This window comes from Cygnus atratus, chromosome 5 (genome assembly GCF_013377495.2).
Source record: "Cygnus atratus isolate AKBS03 ecotype Queensland, Australia chromosome 5, CAtr_DNAZoo_HiC_assembly, whole genome shotgun sequence".
Taxonomy (NCBI): Eukaryota; Metazoa; Chordata; class Aves; order Anseriformes; family Anatidae; genus Cygnus; species Cygnus atratus.
The window spans coordinates 62,524,158-62,546,541 of NC_066366.1; the positions used below are offsets into that span (position 1 = coordinate 62,524,158).

Here is a 22,384-nt window from a genome sequence, read left to right on the forward strand (position 1 = left end):
TGCAGGAGGGTTTCCTCAGGTGTCACCAACATCTAGCAGCACGCTTTAATCCAGTCAGGAGTTTTCAGACCACAACAATCTGCTGTTTGTAACAGGTCTCTAGCCCTGACAGGGGAAGAGCTCAGGCTTGCTCTGGAGGGACTGTCCCTCTGCAAGCCCCCCGGGGAGCTGCAAGAGAAGGCAGAGGATCGGTGACTAAGCCAAGATCAATAAATCACAGGCGTGGTCAATGTGCCTTGAATACACAAAGTAAGGCAGAAGTCCTCCTATGAAGTAAACAAGCTCTTAGTCCTCAGCAAAAGGCAGCCTCTGAAGAGCTCCTCACAGTACAAAGCGACTTCGCTGTTCAGATTCCTGCAGGCTGCTCCTTCTGAGGCTGACAGAGCACACTGGCCTTCAGCGTGCAGCTCTATCGGAGTACAGGGAAGGAAGCTGGATGCTCAGATCCCCAAACGCCTTTTACATTGGTTAAACTGTCTTGAGCCCGCCCCTTCACTGTTAAAATATAGCCTAATGACAAGATTTCCCAAGTACACCAGTTCTAACAGCTTTGCCATTTGCTCTGTCAACACGCTGCTCTAAAGGAGCCATCGTTTCTTTCATATCTTTTATGCGATAGACCAACTGGCAAATAAAGCAGAAGTGTAGAACTGACGCTTACCTCGTCAGTAGCTATCAGAGCTTCTGAGAAGGTGGAAGAGTTAAAGCTGCACGCACTGCCTTAGCAACTCCCAGTCTGAGAGGTTTAAAGCACCCATAAATGTGTGGTCTTAAGCATCTCTAATGATTTAAGAAGAGCCATGGTGAATCCTTTCGGTCTTGATACTGCTATGGCCAGTGCTTCAGGCACCAGTTTTCAAATACCATCCAAATTTTTACCGTAAATGATGCAACTGTTGTCTAACTCTAGGAACTACTTCAATGCCACTCTGAAGATGCACTATTCTAGTAGACAACTCAACCACACCGGTTGTTCAGCTTCTTAAACAAGTGATTTAACAAGCAGCTGCTTAATGCTAGCTGAAAGAATTCAGTCTTGATGTGTGTAAAGTTGGTAGCTGCCTTTTGTATTTAATAAAATAGTCATGTGCTAAGTTATCAGTGCTCTGGTAAAGTAAGTTAACTTGCATAAAGCAAGTAGAGATTTTTCAGAACAGTTTTCTCTTAAGTTGGCCTCAGCGTCAGTCTCAAAATAAGTCAGTATATAATGAAATTTTATAACAAAGTAAAGAGTTAATACTGAACAGATCACTGCTGTTGCTCAATTGCCAATAGTAGCATATAGTGTGGCTTGTAAAGCTCATTTCTACGAGCATGACCATAACATAGTGAGAACAAAGTGAGTTTTAGCAAATTTTTTCTTTACTAAAGTCTCTTGTTATAAATTACACAAATAACTTTATAAACAAATCCCCCCCCAGCTTGCATTTTGTTTTAAGTAATAACTTTATATCATACAAATAAAGAAATTTCAAGTATGAAAAGTGCATTATTGCAATAATACCTCTTTGCAAGTCCAAAAATCTTGGTTTAGAATAAAACTGTAAAGTGTAAAAAAGGAGTAAAACAATCAGTGCCATCTATTCATTCAAGAAGTCCAACATCTTAAAAATGATGCTTAGTGTGTTGCAGAGGCAGATTTGCACCTGAAAGCAACATGTAATTGAAAAGAAGCTATGTGTGTGTTCATCGTTTTGCATTATTATTTTTTTTCCCCTAGTTTTCTTCACCTTTCTTGGCAGGAATTCACAATACAAACAGTGCTGTCCTCAGGTATCATCCGTTCTGTGCTGCTGCCACTTGCATGGTACCAAGTTCTTCGTCCTCTTCGTGCATTCGCTTTAAACTTCCTACAAAAAGGAAAAAAAGAGGATAAATAACAGCTGTAATACCCATCTGTGAGCAGGGCTATAGGACAGTTGTTACCGTTTTATTGGAAGAAGTGGACCCTTAAAAGGGGCCAACATTCAGTTTCTGGGACAGGCGGTTGCTTATAGCACTCTTCTTGCCTTGCTTTTCGCCACAACAAAGATAAATTTCCTAGAACCCACTATTTTTGGGCTCCCTTTACACCGCCCCCATACTTCATTTTTCTGTTTGTACAGAGCTTGCACATCAACTGCAGCCATCTCCTTCCCAAAAGTCTGAGATTCGCTGCTGCTGGGGGCTTACTTAGGGTGTGAGACAGTCACCCACACAACACCAGGCTAAGCAGGTGGCAGCAAACACAGTAGAAGAGGCTTCTGACCTGTAGTACCGGGTGGAACAGAGAGGGATCTCTCCAGCTGCAGTGGTGACATCATCTGGATGGTTAATTTTGCTAGATAGATGGCTTCATATTCCTGGGGAAAAAAAAAAAGAAAGTAATAATACATACTGCTATTAATTTGGCATAATGCTTTGTAAAGAGGAGAACGACTAACTCAGAGTTCAGGACACATCAGAGGGTGTTTTACAGCAAGGCAGAGATTTTAAAGGAGTAGAGCGTTGACACAAACAACAAAAACCATCAGGAAGGCAGAGCAAAAGAAAACTTACAGGGTGACAAGAAATGGCTTTAAGACAGAGAGAACTGTCATCAGAAAAAATTCCCTGAGAACGTTTAGAGAACTTCTTGTTCCCAGCAGGCAATTCAGACAGCAGAAGCAAACCAAACTGAGAACATAGCAACTTCAGAGATTTGTTACGAGGACAAACCACACAAGAACTTCAAGTTGTGTTCCACTGACCCATCACGCCTCTGTTACTACACAGCAGCTCCTCAGTAGGAATTACTTAAAAAACCACACACACACTCAGGAGACATTTAGTCATCCTGCTGCCAGCCACTTAAGCAACAGAGATACTGCAAATATGCTTCACCACGCTATGCTGGTGTTTGCTGACCACGCACCCAACAGACTCCTGGAATATGATAAAGCAATTTCACGACATTTAAGGTTTGCTGTTTCATACCTGTGAACTTCATCATCTATGAATGCAAGTGTCAAGTAGCATCACAGATGTGTGCTACAATACCTGCATTGCACTTTCCTTAGCCACCGACTAAGCTGTTTCAGAGCCTCTTGATTACTACACAAAACAGAATTCTCTTATTTCTCCCATTCCTGGATTTGCTTTGTCTGAAGCTTATGTCTAATGAATTAGGATACCCACTCATCTTCCTCCCAGGCTCTGCTATAACTTCTGACATTTACTTGAAGCATATTTTTACAGTAAATGCTAAGCCTAAATAGAAACAATGGCTTTGGAACAAGATGAATCATCAAATGGGTTTTGAGCTATGACCAGTAAAAAAAGAACAAAACATCACCTGAAGTTGGTGGACAAATCCAGCATTAGGATTAATACAGAATCTTCTTTCTTGAACATAAGTAAATGCATCCCTTAACAAGAGAAAGGGATAGAAAATACTTCAGTGGAAAATAGACCGTGACAAAACCATCTGTGATTTCATGAGCAGTTCTTCAGGTTCTATAGTTCTTAGAAAATACACAACCTTCTCAGAATCGGTTTGTGTAATTGAAATTGTCTGTGCAAAATAGGAGGCAGTAGTTGCAGCATGCTCTTTGCCCACCCCCACCTCCAGTCTTCTGCTTGCTGGCCTGTTTTCAACATGCTGCTTAAAACAGCCTCTTGGGGCCTCTTCTATAAGGTCTTACAGTGAGGCATCAATCTATGTAGGCTGGCATCCTGTTCCCATTAGCAGCAGGTACCTACTTCTTCATGAAATGCTGAAAACAAACCTGCAGTGGAAAGAAATGGAATAATCTGCCTCACCTGAAGTCTTCACTCAGTCTCAGTGGGTGACAACTGGCTTATGTGACAGTACAGGACTGCTCGCGTTCCCTCCAAAATTATTATTCATTTACACTACTTGAATTAAAACAGCAATACCTACAGATATATCAGACTTACCTCTAGGTAAGCACTCTTGCTGCCTTTTGAGAGGAATCATTAACTACATGACTGTGCAGTACTGTCCATACTCTGTTCTTACCTGTACTTCACCCCAAATGTTTCCATTATGTATGCAATAACTAAGGCAGCACTGAAATAAAAGACAAAAATAAAAATCAGTAGAATACATTCCAATATATTCTAAAAAATATTTAAAAAAAAATAATAAGCAGGACGGATAGTTTCCTACCTTCTAGAAATCCCTGCGTTTCCATGGACAAGAACTTTTCCTGAGGAGGACAAAAACCAAAACCATACTCGTATTAACTGAGGAAAATTCTGTGACGTAGCTTTTCCTCGTTACGAAAAACTACACAGCAGTAAGGTACATCCTAAGAACAACATGTGCGTTTTAATTCACTCTAGATTACCAACTAGACTGTCCATTTCTGCCCCAGGGATACAGGAGCATAAATTTTTCTCTTCTGGGGATTTTGAGTAATGGGATCTCCATTCCAGGACTACAATGCAGATTTTAAGGCCCTACATTAGGGAAGAGACAAAACTCGTTCCCACACAGAACACACTTGCGTTTAAAGTGAAAAAACAGATACATTAAGAAGCTTGTTTTCCATTTGGAGGCAAGAGGAAAAAAACACTTTACTCTGCATTTGTGTAATTCAGTTCAAGTTGAACACAATTAGCCTCCCAAATTCAAGAAAACCTCATACTTAGGAGCACATTACACACACCACTAAGCTAGCTATAAAGCTTTAACAGCAATGTATTAGTAAATGAAAGGAAAAGCAAATCTGATTTTACCTCCACTTTGTAAACTTCCATCAATAAATTCTTTAGTCTAAAAAGAGAAAAAAAATTACAAGACAAACATTCAGATTATTCTAAGCGTTACTACTACTTGCATTTAAATATTGTGGAACTTTTTTATCAGTCTTTCTACACAACAACAACAACTCACTCTGTACAGACTTCAGAGCGTCTGGCTGAAGTGATGTCTTTTTTTTTGTACTTTTTACTATACATAAAATAGTCAGTGAAACTTAATGTGAAGCCAGGCGCAAAAATGCTTTAAGATCCATTGTGTGTGCTGTTTACATTCATTATGTGACATGTTGTGCCACCATAATAAAAAAGCAACCTCCAGACATCTTTGCTTAACAGTTCAGGGGCAGGAAAAAACACATGCATCAGCAGAAGTATGGCCTGGATCACACTACTGATGCCCACGTCTTCTGAAAAGTTCTCCAATTATATTTTCAGTAAAAAACAGTAGGTCTAATCAGTCTATAAGGGGAGACATGATCTAGTGAGGTCTGTGAAATACTACCAGGTTGAAATATTTGATTAGATGAAAGGCAAAAGCTAGGTAATTTATTGTGGAGAAAACTCCAATCAGACTCTTAAAAATACGCCAGTAGAAATACTAAGATGTCAGTAACTCAGATTTGCAAAGGATGCTTTGGTCAAATGGCATTATACTTTAGAAAAGCTGCAAGCCATCAGTTAATTTGCCTTCTTCTGCAAAAACGTGACCACCTCTGCTACATGCAGTGAAGCCAGAAAAGCTTTTTTTTTTTTCCTTTGAGTGGGGGAAGGAAGGAAATGCTTTTGCTCTGTTACAAACTAACCTAAAATAAAGATACAAAAATCACAGAACAAACCTTTAGTTTTGAGCTTTTTCCACATTTGACTATGTCACCTGTACTGTTTAGTTTACAGTTACCTTTTAACTCCTCTGCATGAACATCTTTCAAGATGCTGTAAAACCGAGCTACACCAACTAGTTACCATGTTCTGTTTAATTTACATCTCTTGTATCAAATACTAAAATAAATTCTTTGGTGATAAAAAAGCTTCCCTACAGGCTAAGGGGTTCCAAAATAAATATCACTCTCACATAACCTGTCTTCTTTCGGGACCATAATACGATACAGCTCTTACAATTCTGCCTCCGTTTCTATGCTTGTAAGAATGAGTTAATCACCCTTACTACAGTGGCAATAAAAAGGTCACTTAAGAGTTCTCAACCCTGCCGCCTGCCTAGGAAAGTGCCTCAGGTTGGGCTTCCCACACCTGGAACCATGCATCTGTTTGTTCACAAGAATCTTCCTGGACAACTCCATTCCCAACCCATTCACGTTAACCAATACTTACCATAGGGAAAAATCGTATTATATTCTCAACTGGATTATCTGCAATATCCAGGACTAAATACCTGCAACGAGAACAGTTGCCATGAGTACACAGTAACGCTTACAGCTGACTCAGCCCTGCGACAACACTCCAACCTGCAAAAGGAAGCCGACACTACCCACGTAGCTTTACTCTCCGGTCCGAGCTCCAGAACTACTCCGAGCAAGCAGCCTTCTGAGCTGTCCTTACAGGGAAGCAAGTGAGGAACCTTCTCCAACATCCCCAGACAAAATCGCCCCGGGGGGGCGGAAGAAATTCGTAAATGCTGTGCTACAACGACAGAGCTGGGTTTGAAAGCAGCACACTATGTGCTCACATCCTCGCCATCAGTATGTGAATACGGGCCAGCATTCTTTTCTGGGGCTCTCTATGCAGCTTTTTCAGAGGTACACATTTTCTGATCAAGTTACCTCAAGTGTTTTATTGACAGCAGAGACTACTCAGAACTAACCAGAACTTACAACGTCATAACTCAAGACAGTTACTGGACACTAACAGATACTTTTCATTTGTGGATTTGCTTATGTCCGGAGTTTAGCACGATGAAGAAACTCCACAGCTTGGATTTAAGAGTCTTTGAGAAATGTGATAAGGTGTAGAAATAGTCTTTACAATGTAAAAATAACCAGAAAGAACGCGCAAAAAAGATCTCATTACTACAGAGTAATGTGTTTAAAAGTAAGTCTTAATTGTTTACAGTTCTGCACATTATGCTCATTTCTCACCTAAATAGCTGTTGGAAGTTTGGTTTAATAAAGTTTGCTTCAATGTTTTGCCGTATGCATATTACATGGGTGATTCCATGTTTCTGAAGTATAGGTAGCTGCAGAAAAAGAAAAACAGATTTTTTAAAACTGAGTCCATCGATTACACGGTCATTTAAAAGAGAAGCTATACTTAAATACGCAATGAGTTACATCAAGTACTTGAGGAAGATCAGAGCTGGCTTTTTAATATTCAAAGCTCAGTGTGAAAAATTCTCTTTCAAAAAAGCAAAAACACAACCATCAGGATCTGTAAGAAAAAAAGCATTCCAATGATAAAAGGAAGAGGCAAGAAAGGCGTTCAAAAACTTGTTTGATTTTGCCCACCTTTCATTTCTCCTGAAACTGCAAGTGTGCATATGCTACAGCAATTTTCAGCTATCATTGCTTCTTGCAGACCGCTTCTTGCAGCCAGACCATTGAAGGTAAGAGCAGTTAGACCACAATGCAAGCTGGCAGATAACAAGCTTTGGTTTTGCTTCTACAATCAAGTCAAGCACTGCTACATACTTTATTCTACTGTGTAAGTTTCCAATTCTGGTCTGTGCTGCAACACTTCAGTAAAGGAAACTGATAGCCTGATCGGCGATGTGCAAGTCTGATTTTTTTTAATAACCTCTTAGAAAAATTATTTTAAAGCTTAACTATAAACCTCAATTTTTAGTATACAAAACACAGACACACGTTCACCACAATTATTTAACATGTAAGTCACTTCAAACCTAGAGTTTTCTCTGGTTTGCAAGGCATAGGTAAAGCTGACCAGCAGAAATTAAGAACTTGCACGTGTGTGTACGCACGCACGCACAACTTCAAGCCATGTGAAAAATCAATCAGGGCTCTTTTTCACTTCTTTCACGATTGTTAAAGAAAAGGCAGTTTTTGCAAGTGTCAACTGCCCCAGCACATGGCTGCAGGGCTGCAGATTCTCTCTGGAAAGTCTCTGGAAAGAGGGAGGCATCGATACCAGCCCCTGATTATCCTCCAGGTTTAAGAAACCACCCCATAAACGCACGATGCATTACTTCTGCCGAGCAGGAGAGATGTCAGAGGACTGTACAAAATGTTGCAACCAAATTTATACCTAGGTGGATACAGACGTACACTTGAACACATTGCCACAGTAACAAAGCAGCACAGCAAAGTTTCCTTATGAGACACTCTTCTGAAAATCATACCTTGCTTTTCATAGCTGAAGAATACGGGCCTAAAAATAACCCGGGTAAAATTTCCTAGGGGGGGCAGAAAAGCAGACAGTTAATACCAACCCCAAATTATCTGAAATAACACGCTGCATTCGACCCCACAGGAACAAATAATTCACACGTCCGTGAGACGTTATCAAGTGCTGTTTAAAACAGGCCAAGGGAACAAAATAAAAGCTGCGTGACCTTTGTGCAGGAGATCTTGTTCTGGAACTGGAATTACGTCCTTTGTTTAGGCTAAGTTCCAGGTTGACTGATACCTCTTACCCAGCCCCAGATCGAACGTGGGCTTCGAGGGAACTCTGCGTTTGTACATAATTGTGTCTCCAACTTAATTCCTAAGCGCTCTCACGGAAAATATACACGTATATCAGGTCTCTAGCTTTGTCTCAGTAGTAGAAAAAAGCTAATTTTAACCAGTTATCTCCTCCCCAATAAAGGCATGAAGGTCTCGTACAAAGATTTGGCTGACGCGGCAGGAAACTTTTAATTGTCCCGAAGTCCTACGTGAGAACAGCTGCTCCCAACGGGATTTAAGTTAAAAAGCAGAGCTCCAATAAAGTTTTCAGTAACCGTCTCCTAAAAACATTTATTTGGGGGGATTCTGAAGGAGATCTTTTTGTTTTCCTGTACTTGCACAACGGAGACCCAAACCCACCTTCACACTACGCCAGCAGCCCTCTCCCCCTGCCACTGAACCCCTCGCTACCTGTAGTCCCCGACGGAACAACAAGATGCCACCACTGGAACCACATTAATCCAGGGATGTCTGAGAGATATTAAACCCCTGTCCTTCCTCCACCGGAGCAGCGCATCTCTCCCAGGGTGCTGCCTGGTACTTTACCCTAAGGACTGATTTTAATACCAGCTTTTTTTGTATGGCTTTTTTTTTCCCCCCTATAGAAGGCACCGTGGGTTTTGACTCAAACAGAAAATGAAAGCGTGTCATACCTGCATCTCTCTCCTCATGGGATAGGTCCAATCCTTAAAAATAAAATAAAAACAGTTATATAAGCATGCAGAAGGGAAAACAAATCCAGGCAGAGGCCTATCCGTGCACATTGTATAAAAGAATAAAGTCTGTTTTCCGTATGTGTATGAGCTAACTTCTACCTCTCCAGGCGGACGCCAGCGACACTCGGGGACAAGGCACATCACTCTTCTGAGAGCAAACGTGCAGAAAAACTCAAGCACCCGACGTCACCAGCGAGGACGCCTGTGCAGGAGAGCCGGCGTGGTGTATATCCACTGCTCGGCTTTCTGCTTTGAAACGTCTCTAGAGAGGGGAGGCAGAGGGAGGGGGGAAGAAAAAGGGAAAAGCTTCAGGCCATTCTGTATTAGCCACAGAGGCAAAAGAGTCCTTTGGTTGTTACATTCCTGCAGCCCTGAACAAGCAGGCAGAAGGAAGGAGGCACAGCAGTAGCTCCCTTAAAACCCAGACTATCTCACTGCCTCTACTCAAAGCAGCTTAGCTCTGAATATTCAGGTTTTAGCTTTAACAACCCCAGAAAGTCGCGTTCTGCATCACTACAGCACGCCATAAGGAAACCGATTCCCACTTTTCCCCACGCGAGGCCGTTACACCGGGAAGGATCCTCGCACAACATCCACGTGCCGGCGCTGGGCCGCACGAAGGTGATGCCCAGCCGTCCGTCGGCAGCCAGCACACGGCCGCCTCCCGCAGGATCCCGACCCGCAGGGCTCGCTGCCCCCGCTCGGTCTCTCCGAACCTTCCGGAGGACGTGGCAGGCCCAGCGTTTTCAGCCCTTGCTCCGTTTGACAGAACAGCCAAAGCTAAACTGAGCGAATCCTTCGGCAGAGCCTCCGTGCCTGTCCTCGCTCCCTTACAGCTCCCGCCGTGCTGTCAGCGGGCTCTTCCTCGCTGCCCCGCAGTACGAGGGAGCCGTGTGAGATCCCAGCTACCAGAAAGAAGAGGGGAAGTTTCCGGACGTAGCAAACCTAACAGACCGCTCGCCTTTATTTACGGAACTCGGTCGGCTGCTCCACGCACGCCGGCAGCTAAGAAAAAGCTTCGCCACGTGCCGCTCCCGTCGACGTCCTGGTCTCCTCGGAGCTACCAGGAAGTTCAACTCCGAGTATCCCACCTCTGCGGCGAGGTCTCGAGGGCTTCGAGAAAGATCCAAGCCCTCAACCCACGGCTTTGCCCACCTCAGCACCCGCAGCTGTGCCGGAAGCACCGATTTCACAGTCAGCCCCTTTTTAGAAGGGCGCACAAGAAAAAGTCAGTGCTTCCCCTGGCCACACACGCAGGGAGGCTTTGCTAGCTCCTGGTAGGGAATTAGAAAGGATTTTAGTATCAGGGAAGTCATCCTGGAAGCCACTTGGATTGAATCTGGGGCAGCGTTTCTGAGAAGGCAAACAAACATTAAGCCACTCAAAACAATTCCCTGAATACTACGTAAAATGGTAGTACAAACAGGGACACAAAACCACGCTGAAATGGTCTCTGTTAAAGACAGAGGGCCAGCTAAGTTGTTTTTGCGTGTTGCAGCTGTAATAATAAAAGCTCCTGACAGCAGAACATAGAAATCCTGTAACAAAGGGATGATCTTTAAGGAACTGTATCCTTTGAAGGTTGACCCAAGTAAGTTTTAGCGTAATCCCAGTGCCTCACTGCATATACAAAAGCGTAATTTATTCACCAAAATGCAAGGAAGTCCTGGTTTTGTCCAAGTATAAAAACAACATCATGAGGAATAACTTCTGAAGAGCTTAAGTTACGCTCCAGGAGCCCTAAGCGGGCTTACTACTCTATTTATATACTTGGGGAATTTAGAAGTCTTAGTCTGGAGCGTAATGAAAACACAAATTCATCAGTACTTTGGTCAAGGGGACTTAACGTGTTAAAAATATTCCTCTGAAATGCATCTGAAGCAGGAAATTGGGTTAGTCACAAAAGCTGTAAGCTGCGCACAATAAGTAGGCAAGAATTTAGCAGTACGCAGTCCAAAGGAAAACAAAACCCAAAGGGCAACAGATGCCACAGATGTTCAGAACACAAAAACAAGGCACTACTAGCTCTAGACATTAGCCGCCAGCGTTTTCCAAAAAGCCCAAAAGGTACAGTTTGCAATGGATTTTAGTCTGCGAAATAAATATCTGAAAGATGCCATCGCAGACTGTATGTTCTCGTTACGCAAGGACACAAACTAAGAGCGATTCTGCTGATTGCCTGACATCCCTTCCAGCCTTTTAAAATTAACAACGCAAGATTATTCAAACGGCATGCAAAAGGCCATGAAAAATCCATCGGAGTAGCAAGCAGAGGTCTCATTTTAAGGAGTTCATTCGTTAACCGTGTTCTCCACACCGCAGCACCCCGAAGGCAAACAACAACTGGAAGTTTCCCTTTATCACACCGAAGGGGTCTTTGATACTTGGAAGACAAAATAGAGAGAGGGAATGAAAATAAGATAACATGAAGCTTTACAGAGGAGCCACTCACCTCTGACGGGTCTGCCCAAGCTAGGCTGTGAGGGACAGGTTGAAGAGATGCCTCTTGTGTTTTTTGAGGGTGCTCACAGCGCTGACCTGCTCGTGTGTCCAGGCAAATGAAACGATGGGGGCTACTGCGGCACTTCGTGCTGCCTCCGTATGGAGCGATGAGCAAGTGAAAAGGGAATGAAGCACGTTTCAAAGCCCTCCTTTCCCCACCTACAGCCAATCCCTAGCTGGAATAAATTCAAGATACGAACAAACAGGCAAGATTTTGCCTTGCCGCAGACAGCTTCCCCGTAACCACCACCTAAACTACACCAACAAGAGTCACTTTGCCAAGAGTTGTGTTATTGATGTGTTTTGCCATAGCTGTACCTTCTTTAGAAGAACAGTTTCATGGAAAAAAAGAGTTGACAGGACACTGATGTGCTCAAATGCATGCACGTGTGGATTTTTTCCCTGCAAGAGTGACCTTGGCTAGGACTCCCATAACATGAATTTTCAAATTAATTTAGCAGCTTTGATGTTGAGCCTTGTCCATGCTCAAGATGTGCAAGGAAACTGCGTGGTTTTAAACGCAGCTCCACAACTCGCCACGTGCAATCTGTGCATGCCTCGCCAGAAGCAGGCAGTGAAATGGATACCCAACGTGGCATCACTTAGCAGCCTACTAACCAGTTAGAAGACCCCCCCTAATTTTCACATATACAGCATATATCTAAAAACTTTCCTGACTACTCTGGGATTCTGACCCCCTTTCCAATACTCAGGCAGCTCTTTTGCTGTTAACAGCATTGCGTACCTCTCTGTACAGATTCCTCATCGTAATCCACCACAGCAAGACTTACGATTGTTTGTTCCTCACGTACATCAAGAATCTAGGGCTGTCAGGATCCTCTTGCCTACGTTTGTTTCCACGTCCAGTGGTATCTTCATATAAGCTATAAAACTCAAAGTGTCTCCTCCCAACCTGGTACAACGTTCCTCCAGTTTGTGAGACTAAAGCTGAAGACAAACGATCCGGCAACGACAGCCCCACGTCCTGCTGAGCCGCTTCGATTCCTTTATCTGCTCTGACCGAGTGATCTCTTGGCTGTAATCTCGTACCGCTCTCTACAGGAAAAGAAGATTACTGCTGAGCAGCAGCACAGCAGAGAAGTCAGAAGATACGATCATTTTAACTGCCAACACTGCCGCTGCTCCCCCTGGCAGCCTGCAGCTTGGGTCGTGGATGGGTCCAATCCCCTACCTCAGCGGTCGTCCTGACATAAAACGCTTCATGCTTAATTCTGAGGAAGCGTGAAGTTTAATTTGCACTACAAAACGATGTCCCATCCCGTTTGAAGGTAGGACAGACAACTCTCTGAGAAACCTCCCATCTGATACAGTCCAACAAACCGGGTGGTTTGGTTTCCACCCATACCAGGCTCCTTACGGCTCCGTCACAGCCGCCCCTCAGTGCTGCAGTAATTCATCTTCCATTTCACTCTGAGATCGTAATTCACAGCTTCTCCAGCTCCCCTCCCAAACGCTTTGCTTTTCCATTACAACGTCCTCAGTCCACTCTCCGGAACGCTTTACCTGAGCTACTACGTTTAAAAAGCAGACACAGACAGACACAGACACAGATTTCTAGGTTGGAAGAGACCTCAAGATCATCGAGTCCAACCTCCGACCTAACACTAAGTACTCCACTAAACCATATCACTAAGCTCTACATCTAAACGTCTTTTAAAGACCTCCAGGGATGGCGACTCCACCACCTCCCTGGGCAGCCCGTTCCAATGCTTAATAACCCTTTCGGTAAAGAAGTTCTTCCTAACATCCAACCTAAAACTCCCCTGGCGCAACTTTCGCCCATTCCCCCTCGTCCTGTCACCAGGCACGTGGGAGAACAGACCAACCCCCACCTCACTACAGCTTCCTTTAAGGTAACTGTAGAGAGCGATAAGGTCGCCCCTGAGCCTCCTCTTCTCCAGGCTGAACAAGCCCAGCTCCCTCAGCCGCTCCTCATAAGACTTGTTCTCCAGACCCCTCACCAGCTTGGTCGCCCTTCTCTGGACTCGCTCGAGCACGTCCATGTCCTTCTTGTAGCGAGGGGCCCAGAACTGAACACAGTACTCAAGGTGCGGCCTCACCAGAGCCGAGTACAGGGGGACAATCACCTCCCTAGACCTGCTGGCCACACTGCTTCTTATACAGGCCAGGATGCTGTTGGCCTTCTTGGCCACCTGAGCACACTGCTGGCTCATATTCAGCCGACTATCAACCAATACTCCCAGGTCCTTCTCGGCCAGGCAGCTTTCCAACCACTCATCTCCCAGCCTGTAGCTCTGCTTGGGGTTGTTGCGCCCCAGGTGCAGGACCCGGCACTTGGCCTTGTTGAACTTCATACAGTTGACCTCAGCCCATCGCTCCAGCCTATCCAGATCCTCCTGCAGAGCCTTCCTGCCCTCGAGCAGATCGACACACGCACTTAGCTTGGTGTCATCTGCAAACTTACTGAGGGTGCACTGGACGCCCTCATCCAGGTCATCGATAAAGATATTAAAGAGGACCGGCCCCAGTACCGAGCCCTGGGGGACACCACTTGTGACCAGCCTCCAACCAGATTTGACTCCATTCACCACAACTCTCTGGGCCCGGCTATCCAGCCAGTTTCTAACCCAGCGAAGCGTACGCCAGTCCAAGCCCCGAGCAGCCAGTTTCTTGAGGAGAATGTTGTGGGGAACGGTGTCAAAAGCCTTACTGAGGTCAAGGTAAACCACATCCACAGCCCTTCCCTCATCCACCAAGCGCGTCACTTTGTCATAGAAGGAGATCAGGTTCGTCAAGCAGGACCTGCCTTTCATAAACCCATGCTGACTGGGCCTGATCGCCTGCTCGCCCTGCAAGTGCCGCGTGATGACCCTCAAGATAATCTGCTCCATGAGCTTTCCTGGCACTGAGGTCAAACTGACAGGCCTATAGTTCCCCGGGTCTGCCCTCCGGCCCTTCTTATAGATGGGCGTCACATTGGCTAGCCGCCAGTCAACTGGGACCTCCCCCGATAGCCAGGACTGCCGATAAATGATGGAAAGCGGCTCGGCCAGCTCCTCCGCCAGTTCTTTCAGTACCCTCGGGTGCATCCCATCCGGCCCCATCGACTTGCGCACATCCAAGCTCCTTAGCAGGTCGCCAACCATTTCCTCATGAATAGCGAAGGCCACATCCTGCTCCCCATCCCCTTCCACCAGCTCAGGGCACTGGGTATCCAGAGAACAACCGGTATTGCCGCTAAAGACTGAGGCAAAGGCGGCATTAAGCACCTCAGCCTTTTCTTCATCCTTAGTAACTAGGTTTCCCCTCGCATCCAGTAAAGGATGGAGATTCTCCTTAGTCCTCCGTTTCGCATTGATATATTTGTAAAAGGATTTTTTGTTGTCTTTAACGGCAGTAGCCAGGTTGAGCTCCAGATGAGCTTTGGCCTTTCTAATTTTCTCCCTGCACAGCCTCGCTACATCCTTGTAGTCCTCCTCAGCGGCCCGCCCTTTTTTCCAAAGATTATAAACCCTCTTTTTTCTGCTAAGCACAAGCCGCAACTCTCTGTTCAGCCAGGCCGGTCTTCTTCCACGCCGGCTCGTCTTTGGGCACGTGGGGACGGACCGCTCCTGTGCCGTTAAGATTTCCTTCTTGAGGAGCGCCCAGCCTTCCTGGACTCCTCTGCCCTTCAGAACCGCCTCCCAAGGGACTCGGCCAACCAGCGTCCTGAGCAGCTCAAAGTCAGCCCTCCGGAAGTCCAAGACAGCAGTTTTACTGGTCCCCTTCCTGGCCTCGCCAAGAATAGAGAACTCTACCATTTCGTGGTCACTCTGTCCAAGACAGTTTCCGACCACCACATCTCCCACCAGTCCTTCTCTGTTTGTGAAGAGAAGGTCTAGCGGGGCACCACTCCTGGTGGGTTCACTGACCAGCTGCGTCAGGAAGCTATCTCCCACGCTCTCCAGAAACCTCCTAGACTGCTTTCTCCGTGCCGTGTTGTGTTTCCAGGATATATCCGGGAAGTTGAAGTCCCCCACGAGGACAAGCGCCGACGATTTTGCAACTTCTGTCAGTTGCCTATAAAACTCCTCATCCGTCTCCTCATCCTGGTTCGGCGGTCTATAACAGAGCTTTGTCAGGTGGGAAAGCCTGACGGGGTGGCAGCTGGGAAGCTGATAACAGCCCAGTCCTCCGGCTCTCCCTGGCTCCTGTACTCCATTTTCTTCTAGGACCGCTTCCACAGGCCGACAGCTCGCTGCAGCTCTTCAAGGCTGAGGTTTGTTCTTTTGCGCTTTCCAAACTAGACTCCCCTTCCACTTCAACCCTTCCTTTCCTAGCTGGTTACTAGGAAGCCCGGAAACGCGTTCACTGAAGGCCTGCACGAAAATAAAGCTAGCCACACCAACGGACTTTGTAAGGTGCAAAGAAGCAGGATAAACTATTACCAAAAGAAACCACGAACTGTTAAAGCGGTAATAGCACAGACTCATTTGCAACGTTTCAACAAGAAAATAGATAAAGTCCTGAAAGCAGATTCGAGAAAAACAGTTGAATATTAACGAAGCCACCATATTTATCAGCACGAAGCATGTTACTCTAAGGGACTCAAAATCAGCTAAAGCCACAAATGAAATCAAAGGCTGCGTCTTCAGTTCTGGTCATGCTTCACTGATCTCGGACACAGTTATTCTGGTTAGAAACATAAGAAAGTATATATATATATATTTTTTTTTTCCCAGATGAAAATATAGTGCAAATATATAAATCCAGGAAATTAAACCCACTCTTTCTGCTCACAGAAGCCACGTTCACACTACTACCAAGACGGGGGTAGTGCTAAGGATGGGCTTTGGCACTCTGCTAACGCAACAGATTGCCTGGCTGAAGGCGAGGGCACTGCCAGCCGACGGTCACCACGCTCAGGGAGCTGACACGGCCCCCAAAATCACCTATTTCTACATGAGATCCAGGCTCCGGGTCCCCACGGGAGGGACACAGGGGTGACAAGGCCGGGTGGCAGGACGGGCACAGCCAGCTGACGGCCGGGCTTTGGTGCCATGGCCAAGCAGCTCCGGGTGGCCAGGGCTGGGACGCCGCGCCCAGCGATGTTTTGGGGATGTTTGTAAGCAGGAGCTGGCCCACGGGAAGTCCTTATCGTACAAACGCCGGGGCTTTTGAAGACACAAGGGAAATACAAAAGCAGGAAGGCGGGGAGAAAAAACAACCGCGGGCGGGAATGACAGAGCGCACGGAGGAAGGAAGAAGAGCACAACAGGAAAATAAAGGCTACGTCGGCAAAGAGGAACATGAGCCACAAAGATGACAAAATGTAAACTCGGGAGACTAAATGGTAAGTAGAAACATAATATAGAGGAGAAACATCAGTTTCTTTTTTGTCCCATCCTGTACCTTTGGGCCAAAAGACCTCCACGAGCCTGCTGACTACCGGTTTCGGTGCCCACAATGAGCAGCACCAGCATCTCCTAAAGCGTGGCGCCCCAGCCAAGGGGCAGGGCCGCTACAGTCTTTGGTTTTGTCGTTGCTAGCTTTTATTCATTTATTTTGAAAGTTGATTTAAATCTTGGACTTGCACAGACTCAAACCCGTCAGCTCCTCTACATTCCCCATCAAGAATGCTCTGCGTTTAAGTTTCCTTTGCTCTGTTACGTGGGCAGGTAGGATATATACGATAACACAGGCTTCCTACTTGTTTTAAGGAGTGTGTAGACGAGGAAAATCGCTGGGTTTTGTTAAGGGGGTCATCTGGGTTTCCTATCAAAGGCAAAAGTTTAAGATATTTGTTCCACCTTTAGATGGCCTGCACTACCCACGGTTAAAAAGCAGTCAGATATAAACTAGTGTTTCAGACTAAATATAGCTGACAAGAAGCGAACGTTTCTCTAAGAAGTCATGTGCTATGAGAGCTCATTTTTGCACGCATAATAAAAAGGCAAGTTTGACTACTTAGCCAATAGGCTGATAATTCTACTACAAAAACCAGTGGCCTAAAAAAAATCTACATGGATCATGAATAGTAGTTTACTCAGCCTGCCCACAAGCAAACACGCCAACGTTTTAACAAATAATTGAACTGGCAGTCGGTGCCGTGTTCCTGTCGCATACATCTCACCCCTATCATTTTTGGTTTAAGATTTCAAGGGATAACAATAGCCGCTAAATTCCCTAACTATCCCAGTCCTTATTTACCGTCTTTCGAAGCGTGCTAAGGTGTCTCCGTACTAATACACCAGCATGCACTGCTGCCAACCTCTTTCGAAGGGTCCCTAGCTGTACATTTTTACACTGGGAGAAAAGGACCAGCATTTCCGAAATTTGAGAAAGTTTTAGAGCCCAGCTTGGAAAGCACGCCAGTTTTAGAAAAAGGCACATAAATAAATCTAAGCCTAAGTGGTTTCCATGCTATGTTCAATCAGCATTACTCATCGGGCTTCGTCATATTCACTATCAGCACCCTATAAAACAACGCACACTATTTACAGACTTTCACAGCAATTACCAGAAAACCCCGGCAAGAACGAGGAGTTACAGTTTCAATAACCAAACAATAAAACTGGAACAACTCAAGCTGGCATAAGGACGCGTAAAAAGGAGTTCAGCTTGTAACATGGGCTCGCCAGCACGAGATGGAAGCTGGCGTATCCCAGGCTTCGTTAGCTCACGCTGCAGACCCGGACAATTAGCCAGGCTGTAGGCAGCACTGCAAGGGCCAGAGGAAGTGCTCCAAAGCGGCGCTGACACACGCTTGCACCGACGCGTGGCAGACGCTTGTCTGTGCTTGACCTGCCACGAACACGGTTTTGCCACCAGGACGAGCCTTAAACACGCACCAGGTACAGGAACAAGAGTGACACCCATCGCTAGGAGTGCTCCGAACACGCTTCGGGTCCATCCGTTCCTGAGATGTTATCAGGGGAGGAATGCAAAGGAGGCATGCACGGCTCTCCAGCAGGCAAACTACCGCCAGCAAGTCTCAACGCGGCACTTCACAACCTCCACCAGGTACTCTTAGACGCTGGTCAGTAGTTCCAAAATTCAGCAGGTTTTAATACTGTGTGTGGATTAGGGGCGTTGCAAACCATCCACAGGCCAAGACATCTATCTATTTATCTAGCACATATTCCTGCTGAAGTCAATCCAGCGACAGGCTGTTGCCACCCTCCCCAGCCGAGAGCCTTGCCCACTCTTACCCTTCCTCGTACCAGCACCGCGGCGTGAAGCTGGGCGGTCAACCAGCCGGGCTCACAAACTGGCTTTTTTTGTTTTAAGCCGTCCCACAGTTGCTGGTGTCAGTCAGGAGAAGGGAGCTGGCAGCTGGACCATGTTAATATGACCAGTTGCGGACTGCTCACGAGCACGTACATCGGGACATAAACCAGGCATTCCCCAAGTTCTCCCTCCACTGCCCCTTCTCCAACCAACGCCTTATAATCAAACCCACCACGACAACTCCACACCACACATAACCCTCTTCCTAAAAAAGCATATTAGAGGGACCCCTCATTAAAGAGCCTCCTCACAGCAAAACACAAGGGCTGATCTTCAGCTCTCTGTGAATTTGGAGACAGAATGGCTTCAGTTTCCTGAGATTGCTTTTCCAAAGCATCTTCTCGAGGATCGGGCTGAGGGCCCACGGCTGCAGCCTCTTACCCTTTGCTCAGTAAGTTAGAGGTACGAGAGCTTAGACATTCTCACAGCGGCTGCGACTCTTCTGCTTCCCCAAACACTCAGGGATAGAGTCAGACACAAATGTGAAGCCTTGAGCATGTAAAGCATATGGTTTTTAAATATAGTCCCTGAAACTCTCCACTACAGACCTGCAGCATTTGAAGTTTTAACATTATATACATTGTATTATCGAGAGAGAAATAAGAAATCAAGAAAGAAACAAAACCCACTTTGTGAAGAGCGCTGTCTTACAACTCACCTTCCTCAGCTAAGAGTTGCAAGACTAGCAGTGACCTCTGTTTTTAAGACTGTTTTAGCCACACACTCCTTTTTAGCTATTTGAGTTAGAAGCAGGCTCAAAAAGTCATCTCATCCAGCCTAATTTACTTAACCATCTCCAGAAGCAACCTTAGATAATGGGATTGGTTTCTCCAGAAAGAAAAGATATTTAAAAACAAACAAATTACAAGCCTCGCAGGGTTGTGTACGATTTGCGTTCAGATACGAAGCGATTACAACTTTCTGAAAACAACCGAGGTGATTTGTAAACACTTGCAGAGCCCTGAAGTGGAGAGGGCACTAAATCACGGCAACAAAAGCAAGAGAAGAAAGCAGGTACCCGGAATCCTGAAGGTACTCTTACCACAATAAAAGCATTCAACAACAGCTCCGTTGACACAGCAATAAACTGCGTTGTGTCTCGTCTAACAAGCTGGCGTTCGCGAAACACGGGGCAACCCGTAGAGCCGCGAGGAGCTCAGACACCACCGGCTCACCGCACGGACGCGGTGACATTTTGTACAGAGTTCTTGATGCCACCAAAGCGGCACGCTCATGGGCTGCCTGTGGCACACGAAGACACGCCAGCAGCACCCGGGGCAGCAAGACGAAGCTCCGACAAGCCCCGAAATCAGACACCGGCCCGACGGGGCTCCTCCGACACCACACGGCTCAGCCTTGGCAGATATTGCCACCTGCCTCGACCGGCTGACACGTCCCGTGGCAGAAATGCCTCCCCAGAGCGCCAGGTGGCTTCTGGAGAGCCTCGGAGCCAACTGCTCGGAAGGGGACGGGCAGGTGGGGCTCGCTGGTGTGGAGGCGAGGAGTTCGTTGGGGTCTTGGGCGCAGGCGGAGGGGCGAGGGAGGGCACCAGAGGCTGCGAGGGGATCGTTGTGAGGGGACCCTGGGGGCGGTGAGGGGACACCAGAGGCTGTGAGGGGACACTGGGGGCTGCAGGGGGACCGTTGTGAGGGGACTCTGGGTGTTGTGAGGGGATCACTGTGAGGGGATACTAGGGGCTGTGAGGGGACCATTGTAAGGGGACACCGGGCGGGGCAAGGACACGGAGCCTCCCAGCGGCGGCCACCGGGGCCTGCGGGCAGGGCTGGGTGCAGGGACCCCGCGGGGCCGTGAGGCCGGGACCCCTGCGGGGACCGGGGGAAGGGAGCAGGGAGAGCCGGGCCGGGCCGGCGGGGAGCGGGGCCCCGCGGCCGGCCGTGAGGAGGGAGCGGCCCCGTCCGGCGCCCCCCGGGGGCTCCCCACAGGCCCCGGGGTGCCCCCCCCTTCGCCCCGCTCCGTCGGGCGGAGGCGCCCAGGCCGCCTACCTCGGAGTCCTCTTTGGCCTGCGGCAGCGCGGGGAAGGCCGGCTTGGCGAGCTCCATGGCCGGCCGGGCGCTCTCCGGGCGGGGCCGGGCCGGGCGGCTATTTGGGCAGCGGGCCGGCGGGGGGAGGCTCGGCGGCGGCAGCGGCGGCGGGGGGCGGCGGAGGCGGCGGCGCGCTCAGCCGCTCTCGCCCGGCCGCCATGCTGCTGCTGCTGCTGCTGCCGCCTCTTCCCTCCTCCTCCTCCTCTTCCTCCTCCTCCTCGTCCTCCTCTCCGCCTCCTCCTCCTCCTCCCTGCCTCCGCCCCGCCCCGGCACAACGGCCGCCCGCTCCCCCCAGGGCTCCCCTCAGGGCTCCCCTCACGCCCGCCGAAGTTTCCCCGAGCCCAGCCCGCTGCCGGCCCTCGCCTCGCCGCTTCCATTTTGGCGAGCAGCCCCCCTTGGTTTGGGCCTGCTGGGCTCCGCAGGCTGGCAGAAAGGCCGAAAAGATGGGATGCGGCTTCGTGCCAGCCCGCCGCCCTGCCAACAAACCCCCTCGGCTCTGGTGGCAGCCAAGAAAAAGGCAGAGCCCCACAGTATGCCTGCTTCGTCCACAGGCGCATACACTCGGGTGGCAGGCAGAGGCACTTTTTGCCCCAGCCAGGGATGGTCCTGGGCCAGGAGCCTGGCCCCATGCTCTGCTGGACCCCGTCACCCCAAACTGTCCGACTGTTTTGCTCGTTGGCTCATCTCCCCCTTGAGAAACCTTTGACAATCGTGTTTGAGCCACGGCTCTGCGATTTCCTTTTAGCGAGAGATCAAAAATGAACTCAGAAATGAAGGGCAGCGCAGCAGGAAAAGTGTGGTTCATAGCTCTGGCCAGCACCTAGAATAGGAACAAGGAGGGATACTTGGGACATTACCACCTGAACTTCAAAAATATAACCATTTCTGGTGCTTCACAAAACTGTTCTGTCATTTTGCCCTTCTCCAAGGTAATGTAGGAAGCTCAGCTCAATTTTTGCATCACCACAGTGCTCAGAGATTGACTTTTATTGCACTTTGACTACCCAGGTGTAGCACCCATACCCAGCAGCTCTGTCTGAGCTGCACTCAAATGTGTGGTATGGAAAACTAAAATTGAAATTTGCATCTTACGCTCCTAACGCAATCACATTAGGAAGTTTTCATACAAACCAGCGTCCATAACAGCCATTAGCTGTAAATGCGAAAATAGCGCCTGTCCTGCTGCAGCTGTTCTATGCCTTCCCCTGCCTCTGTTTTGTCTCATAGTGACAGGGAATGAAATATAATGCTGGTTGTTAAAACTGCCAGGGAGATGCTGCTCAGTGGTGCCTTTCCCAGTAAGTCTAGAGTTAATTTAATGTACTTGTCTGACAGCTGAGCGTGCCCAAAGTAATCCAATTAGAATAATGAGAAGTAGCCAGAAGTCCAGTCTAGTACCCTAACTGTTCCAGTCTAACACTTCAGTAAATTCCACAGCACAGTAAGTCAATCTCCACACACACCCTCTGAGGGGAACTGATTAGAAAACAGA

The 22,384-nt window shown here is 47.4% G+C and overlaps 1 protein-coding gene across 1 annotated transcript; it reads right to left on the reverse strand.

The window, feature by feature from the left end:
* Positions 1-1,340: 1,340 nt before the first annotated feature.
* Positions 1,341-21,095, reverse strand: STYX (serine/threonine/tyrosine interacting protein). Its single transcript, XM_035551182.2, has 11 exons — positions 20,854-21,095; positions 9,035-9,067; positions 8,057-8,110; positions 6,840-6,937; positions 6,076-6,136; positions 4,723-4,759; positions 4,151-4,190; positions 4,001-4,051; positions 3,314-3,386; positions 2,249-2,342; positions 1,341-1,850 (listed from the first exon to the last, which is right to left on the reverse strand). The coding sequence occupies exons 1-11, from the start codon at positions 20,908-20,910 to the stop codon at positions 1,777-1,779; spliced, it is 672 nt and encodes a 223-aa protein (XP_035407075.1). The 5' UTR covers positions 20,911-21,095; the 3' UTR covers positions 1,341-1,776.
* Positions 21,096-22,384: the final 1,289 nt, after the last annotated feature.